General features: G+C 38.5%; 1 protein-coding gene across 1 annotated transcript in view; it reads right to left on the bottom strand.

Moving 5' to 3' along the window:
* Positions 1-474: 474 nt before the first annotated feature.
* gnao1 (guanine nucleotide binding protein (G protein), alpha activating activity polypeptide O) overlaps positions 475-7297 on the bottom strand; it is a 32903-nt gene continuing 26080 nt past the window's right edge. The window contains exons 4-5 of the mRNA XM_015397385.1: positions 6740-6893; positions 475-5066 (exon numbers count right to left, since the gene is read on the bottom strand). Of these exons, the coding sequence (XP_015252871.1) occupies positions 4879-5066; positions 6740-6893 (342 nt within the window). The 3' untranslated portion in view covers positions 475-4878. The remainder of the gene's footprint in view (positions 5067-6739; positions 6894-7297) is intronic.

Here is a 7297-nt window from a genome sequence, read left to right as displayed (position 1 = left end):
TTTTAACCACAGCATGCTTGAAACTAAACTTGAAACTAAAAGTGAAAATTACTATCTGATTGATTTGTTTAATCTAACTGCTCAATAACACATATACAGGACTACATTTTAATTCCCTGATGGTCTGTTGATGTTTCTATTTGAAAAAAACATTTTTTTTTGAAACTGACAGCACAGAAAAATAATGTAGCCAGTCAAGATGCGGAGGAAGGACGTGAATTCCCCACCAGTGATCCAAGTTGTCTGCTCACACACTGCATCAAACAATTCCACTTCATTTCCTAATGTTTCAGACCCGTAAAAAAAAAAGATATTGCATAAAAGGTGCATTGAAAGCAGTTTCAAGTTAAAAACGGATGGAAAAAGGCCAGTGAAATGGCCACAGGTCACACTGCGTATTTCAGGTTCAGAAAGCTGTTGGTTTCTCATCAGCCCTGCTTTGAAATGACAACAAAGCAGCACAGTGTATAAAACATGAATCTCGCTTAATTTCACTTGAGAAAACAACAGTTTGGAAAATACACGTTTCTGCTAAATGGAAAAGGGTAAGATGGTGGCCTAAATAACATAATATCAACTTGAAAACATATGATTGAAGAGCCGAACAGTGCAAAAATATGACATACTACGAGGGGCTTAATTATGCATTCTAAAGTAATTACCTTTATGCAGTGTGAATAACTGCTGAAATACCTCCATTTATCCTAACTTTAAGACCAGCTATTTATCCAACACTTTTAAATGCCTTAAGACTCAGCAAGGTCATCAGTGGGAGCCATGTTAGATGTTTTCCACTCAGACAAGTTTGGACAAACTGCACATCCTCTTGGTAACAGCCCTTAAATAATGTTTGAGACGTACGCTAAGATATTTCCAAAGACACACATGAACTTTAAAACAATGAGCTGTAACCAAAGATATACCAACTACTGAAATCTTGAAATCAAAAAAATATTTACAGAAATCCATATAGATGTAGGCAACAAAAAAAACAAACACTAATTATACAATTTAAGTACAAATTATGTGTAACCTGTGAACAAATTTAGGGTTATACTATTAATGGTGCTAAGCTTAAGAATATCTCCATCGGCCTCAACAACGCTTAAAGCAAACTGATAAGAAACGGCTCAAATCAAAGGCATCTGCCCCAAGGCAAATAAAGATGTGCACAGGGAAAAATCAGCAGGACATTTTTCTGGGACCATCTTCAGCTGGCTTCTTTTTAGAATTGGAGTTAGCATGCCTGGCTAACACAGGCTACCTCAGCAGCATAGCAATAGACTGCTAAAACTGAACCCATAAAACTATCCATCCATCCATTTTCTGTCACGCTTATCCCAAGTGGGGTGAGGGGTGCTGGTGCTCCAGGGCTAGGGGTGAGAGACGGTGTACACCCTGGACTGGTCGCCAGTCCATCGCAGGGCCTCATACAACTAAGGACTTAAAAATATTACATGGAAACTTAAAAAGAAAACCAACGAAAAAACAACAAACTGTGCTCCTATGGTACCATTGAATGTTACAGGCCCTTTGGGTTCCAAAATTTAAACAGAAAACCCACATTTTTAACAGATCAACATTCTTTTAATGAAACGGCAATAAAGACAGTATATTAATTTGGATATGGAGCCCCAGTGGGTGAACACATTTAACAAAAACCTACAAAGCTATGCAGCTTCATAGAGAGGAGAGGATGGCCAGCTTCATCATTACTAAATAAATGTTTCTTTTTTTGTTCTTTTCATTAAATAAGAAATTACAAAATTTTATCTACCTGGAGACTATCCTTAAAATGGTGTATCTTTAAAAAACATTATATAATAGATCATTATTCCACAACAAACAACAGTTTTTCTGTTTGCCAAAACGACCTGAATCCATCTGATGCTTTTAGCAGCAAATGATGGAGACATTTGGCAAATGAAGGTGTTGTGACATTTCAAAAAAACCCAAGGGCTTTTAGTGCCTTCAGTACATGTGTGTGCATTGGTCTGTGTTTGCGGTAGTGTAAAGGGTAGACAGGTGCCTTGTGGGTAATTAATCCACCAAAACTAGCTCCAGCACTCCACCCGTGAGCCGATGTTGTAACTAATACAGCACATACACATGCATGCATGCAAGTTTGCACGCTGACCTTTTCTGCTCTGGTAAATGACAAACACACACACAGTTTACTGGATGCAATCAGCAAACGCAGACACTGAAAATCCACATGCAGACTCATGCAGAGCAGGCCTATCAACAGCCTGGGGGGACTTCACTGCCTCTAATTAGGAAATTTGTTACAAATGTGGCAAACGAGGCAATGGTGCCATCTACCTGTTTAAATAATGCACCCCACCTGTCCGAGTATAGCAGGATGGGAGTGATGAATGATGCACTATGCGCAATGAAATCAAATTTACTAAGGAGCACTAACAGCTGCAAACCCACTCAGATCAGACTGTTTAATCGAAGCAACTTTAAAGAGGATTCTGCAAATCCTTCCTAAACATGTTAACAATATTTCTTAATTTAAGCAGCTCATATCTGTCTACATTATTCAGGATATAATCTTTAAAATCTCACCCCTGGCTTTTTACAGTGGACAATAAGAGTATTATGAAAGCAACCAAAGATAATGGTGTGGTCTCAGGGCAGGGGGAAATCGATGCTTTCATCCAGCCACTAGCTAAGAACTGTCTGCCTGAGTCAGCAGCAGGTTTTGTTAGCCCTTTGTTTTAAGTGGTTCTATAATGGACCCATGCACGATGCAACATGAGTCCTGTGGAGAAGAGACAAAGATGGCATCCTCCTCTCCGCTCCGATCCTGGTTTCCTTCCTTTAATTCCTAATTTTCTAGAAAATAAAGAAGCGCATAATCATCTGATTATGTTTTAATTAGGAATATTGGAATTTCTATAGGAATTCAAAAATAATTAAAGCACCCCAGGTCACTTTGCATTTACAATATAGATGGCCTTTAATGAGACTCAAAGACTACTATTATATATTAGGCAAATATAAGCAGATGTTTGAGGAGCCCCACTGCATCAATGCATGCCCTAAAAGTAAATTATTTTAAACAGATTTTCACTCTATATCATGGGAATAAAGCATTTCTCACCATGCACAAACATTTTTTCTTTTTCTCAGGATTTTATTGCCAGCTGTTCGGTCCAGTGTAGATCGGCAACGGGATCATAATACGTCACTGAGATTTTTTTGCCTACTCCACAGGAAAAATGGCGGGTTATTATTCCACAGTTAAAATAGTTCAAAGTATTTTTAACAGCTGTTTTTTCTTAACTGTGAGTTGAAGAGTTACTTTCTTTTGATAAGACTGAGAGAAACTTTTTAGAGCAATCAGTATACAGTAAAGGGTGGAAGTTGAGAAAAACTTAAAGGACTAAATAAATTTTTTTTAATATTACAAACTATATAAATTAGTGATGTCTACATGTCCCAGGCATAATTTTAACAATTCACCACACATTTGTTGAAATGCTGTTCTTGTGTTTAAAGTCGGTGGTTTGGTGACCTCCTCAGGTTAAAAATGGGGCCACTGCATCCGGTTTTTCCTATTAGTTTAGCCAAGGAAGTGACAAACGGCTCTACCCTGGGCAGCTGCTCTCTGCTAACAACATATTGAATGAGATTCTTATCAAAAATAAAATCCAATCATGGTTCTCCTTGTAAAAAAAAGTGGAAATTTATTACATTTGGATGAAAACAACTGTGCATTATCAGTTATCAGTTCTAGTATGATTTGATATTAGTTTTGTTTCATTCTGTCACATGATCTACACAAAAAAAAAGGAAAATAGAAAATGCTTCAAATTTGGACATAAATGAGTGTGTCTCTTTTCTATTCTAAAATAATTAAGTTTATCTTATTTTATATAAATCAAAAACATTTTATTTATCCAGAGTGTTTGTTTCAGATGTTTATTGATGAATGTAGCAGGTCTTAGCAGCCACATAATCTCTGAGCGGTGGCTCACACCGGTACAGCTCAGGGATTCAGGCCTCCAAGACTCTGGATCAAGATTTATTTTAAGTTCTGATACCATATTAGAATTTTCTGGTTAGTTATGCTGAGGTTTTGTAAGAGCCGGAATCTTGAAGATGCTAAATTATGTGATTTTAATTTAAATAATAATAATTTTTATCAAAAGAGTAATTCTTTACACTTTAGAGAGGAGTAACAGTCTCTTCAGCGTAAGTAGAAATTACTCAGATAAATTCTCTGTGTAGCAACCTAGGATGTTGAAACTCATACGCTGGAGAGGTATCATGGCTAACACAGGAATGTTTCAATTATAAGATGGAAAATCCCACACTTTTGCTAGACTTTGTCTTTAGAGAGCTCGCTAACTGCTGTAAGTAAAACAGACCGGCACTATTTTGTTTTCTCTTGATGTATTAATTTACTGTAGCGCCAAGGGTTCCACAATAAAGGAAGTGCAACTGTTTCAATGAGATGCAAATTCTCAGTAATACAAAAAAAAAAAAAAAAATAGGTTAATCATATGAGCTAGAATAATACTTTACACATGCTGACCTGTGGGTTGTTGAGGAACTGGGTTTTTTTTTTTTTATGGCAAACAGAACTATAAAAAGGTCAAAAAAGTGAAAAAAAAAACAAATAACAAAAAACATGATGTAGGGAAGGTTGTCAAGAACTAAATAAGGCAAAGACGCCAGCAGAAGCTTTGACCAACCAGCGAATGAGTGAAATCAAGCTGGAACATGGTTTGCTCTGTAGTAAAGGAGGACACAGCTCAGGCACAGCGTTTGACCAAATGTCACACGGCGACACCAAGCCAATCAGTCCCACACGGGTTACATGACTAGGTACCACAGAAATAAAGCATCTGAGCATCCTTGGCAGCATCAGTATAAGCCACACCCCCTCAGGTTGGTGGCTATGATGACGTCTGTGACAGAATCAAACACAAACTGGATGTTGTTGGTGTCCGTGGCGCAGGTCACGTGAGAGTACACCTCTTTTTTGGTGGACTTGTTCTTTCCTTCATACTGAGACTTGATGTAGGCGATTCCTTCGTCGTAATTATCCGGACCTGCAGTTGGGACATAGAGGAAACACAGTGGGAGTTACGATGCAGCTTTAAAAACACTTTTCATCCAAACAGTTCCCCGTTCCCTCCGTCAGCACTATTTTGTGATTTTTTTATGAAAACAGAAAACCTTAGCCTTTCAAGCTCAGCAAACATTCTGCTGAGGTGTGCCAGGCTCACTGCCAGCAGGCTTTAATGAATATAAAACATGGACAACTGTCTGAGACCGGCTGGAACAGAGTTAGGTACAGTAAATTGAAAGTTATGGTAGGTAATATGTCCTGTATTTGTTGCTGCAGTTTGCTGTTTTCTGTATTATTAATACAAACCAATCAGCAGCTACAGTATCTACAATCTGACATTTCTGGCCACCTGAAGCTAAAAACAGCGACTGGAGCAATAACTCTACAGTCAGTGTGGGGATCAGTTTCACACCAGATCCAAAATCCACTGTGTCCTTTAGTTCCACTTCATGTTTAGCTGATAGGGTGAGGACCATTTTCTGCCAGCTCTTGGCTTGCTTTCCTTTGTTCTCATGCTTTTGAGATGAGTCTGATCTCAGTGACCGGACTAATTTTTTGGTCCAAGTGTCTCTGATGTCTCAGTGGCTCTCGGCTATTAGCGACGCTGTCTGGCTGCTTCAGCAGGAACTTGGTCGGAGTCCGGCAAGTGGGAAGGGATGAAGAGGGGAAGGGACAGCTTTGGAATTCTAATCCCTTCTTTCTCACAGTCTTGCTTCCTTTTCTTTCTGCACCCTTCTTTCCCACAGTCCTTTTTTTTTCTCTTATTGCCTTGCCACTACCGCTCTCATGCACTTTCACCTTTTGTTGTTTTGTCTTGTGTTCTCGCACACCCAGGTTCCAGGAGCTTGAATCCTTTTTTTTTTTTTACCTCTGCTAAGGAGGTCATGTTCTTAGGAGAACTTGTGTGTCTGTTTGTCTGTCTGTCTCTGTACAGGATAACTTGAAACGTTTTTAATGCAATTTTTTTTATCAGAAGCATCTCATGCTAAGGAACTATCCATTACATTTTGGTGATGATCCAGATCATAATCTGGATACAGGATTTTTTTTTTAAAGATTCTCTAACATTGTGAGATAGGGATATTTGATTGAACAAGCAGTTCCCCACTACACCTGAGGGTTGCAGTAGTGAGTATTGACAGCAGGTATTTTACTGAAGACAAAATTATTGAAAACTTATGAATAGATTTTATGACATTTTTTTAACAAGAGCTTTGCCTCATTGCAAGGAACAATTCGTTTAAATTTGATAGGCAAGTTTTAGCTATAGGTAAGACACAAATTCACAGTTTGGGGTGAACGTTGCTGCTTGGTGATGGTCTACGTTCTGCTTTTTAGTAGTTGTAATTTCTTTACCTCATCTTTGGTCAGTTTTAATTTTGAGTTAGTCTCTTACAAGAATAAGGATTAGCACCAAAGCATTCACCATGTCACATATTGTTGCCTGTCCTCAAAGGAAGGCGTCTTTCTCTTGATTTTGTTCTAAGATTTGCTCAGAAACCTGCCTATGTAAGTAGTGACCAGATTAGCTGAGCATAAAACATGAGCCTTAAGATTTTAAATGATCTGATCCCTTAGTTAGAAAAGTGGCCGGCCTTTCAATATTTAAATCGGGATCCAGCAAACAATGACCATTCACTGTGAAGGATGTACCGTTGTATTCAGGGAAGCAGATGGTGAGCGGAGACTTGATGATCTTGTTTTCGAACAGGTCCTTCTTGTTGAGGAAGAGAATGATGGAGGTGTCGTTAAACCACTTGTTGTTACAAATCGAGTCGAAGAGCTTCAGAGACTCGTGCATGCGGTTCTGCAGGAGAGAGATCAGAGCAGGTCAAAAGGTAGAGAATGACATTAGGGGACAGAAGAAACTCGTGGCACCCAGCGGTCATAATAAAAAAAAAAAAAACATGGAATAATGATGATATAAACATCAAGTAATTTGAACTGAGGGAAGAACTGATGAAAGTTAAAACCGGGAAGCAGAACAGACGTTTTAAGGACCAACACCACTGCTTGTGTTCTGCTGGTATTCATTAATATTTGGATCAGCATGCAACATTTAGAGATATTAGTAACACTTACTGCCAGTGATCTGAACAAAGCCATGCATATTTAGCTTGTTAGCGGTGGGTTGGAGTCTGCACTAACTGCATTAGGTAATACTAAAAAAAACAAAAATCACTTCTTGCCAGAATACCTGAGAGGATTTCC

This window comes from Cyprinodon variegatus, unplaced genomic scaffold (genome assembly GCF_000732505.1).
Source record: "Cyprinodon variegatus isolate N-32 unplaced genomic scaffold, C_variegatus-1.0 Scaffold859, whole genome shotgun sequence".
In the NCBI taxonomy this organism is placed as follows: Eukaryota; Metazoa; Chordata; class Actinopteri; order Cyprinodontiformes; family Cyprinodontidae; genus Cyprinodon; species Cyprinodon variegatus.
This window is presented reverse-complemented; position numbering and strand designations above follow the sequence as displayed.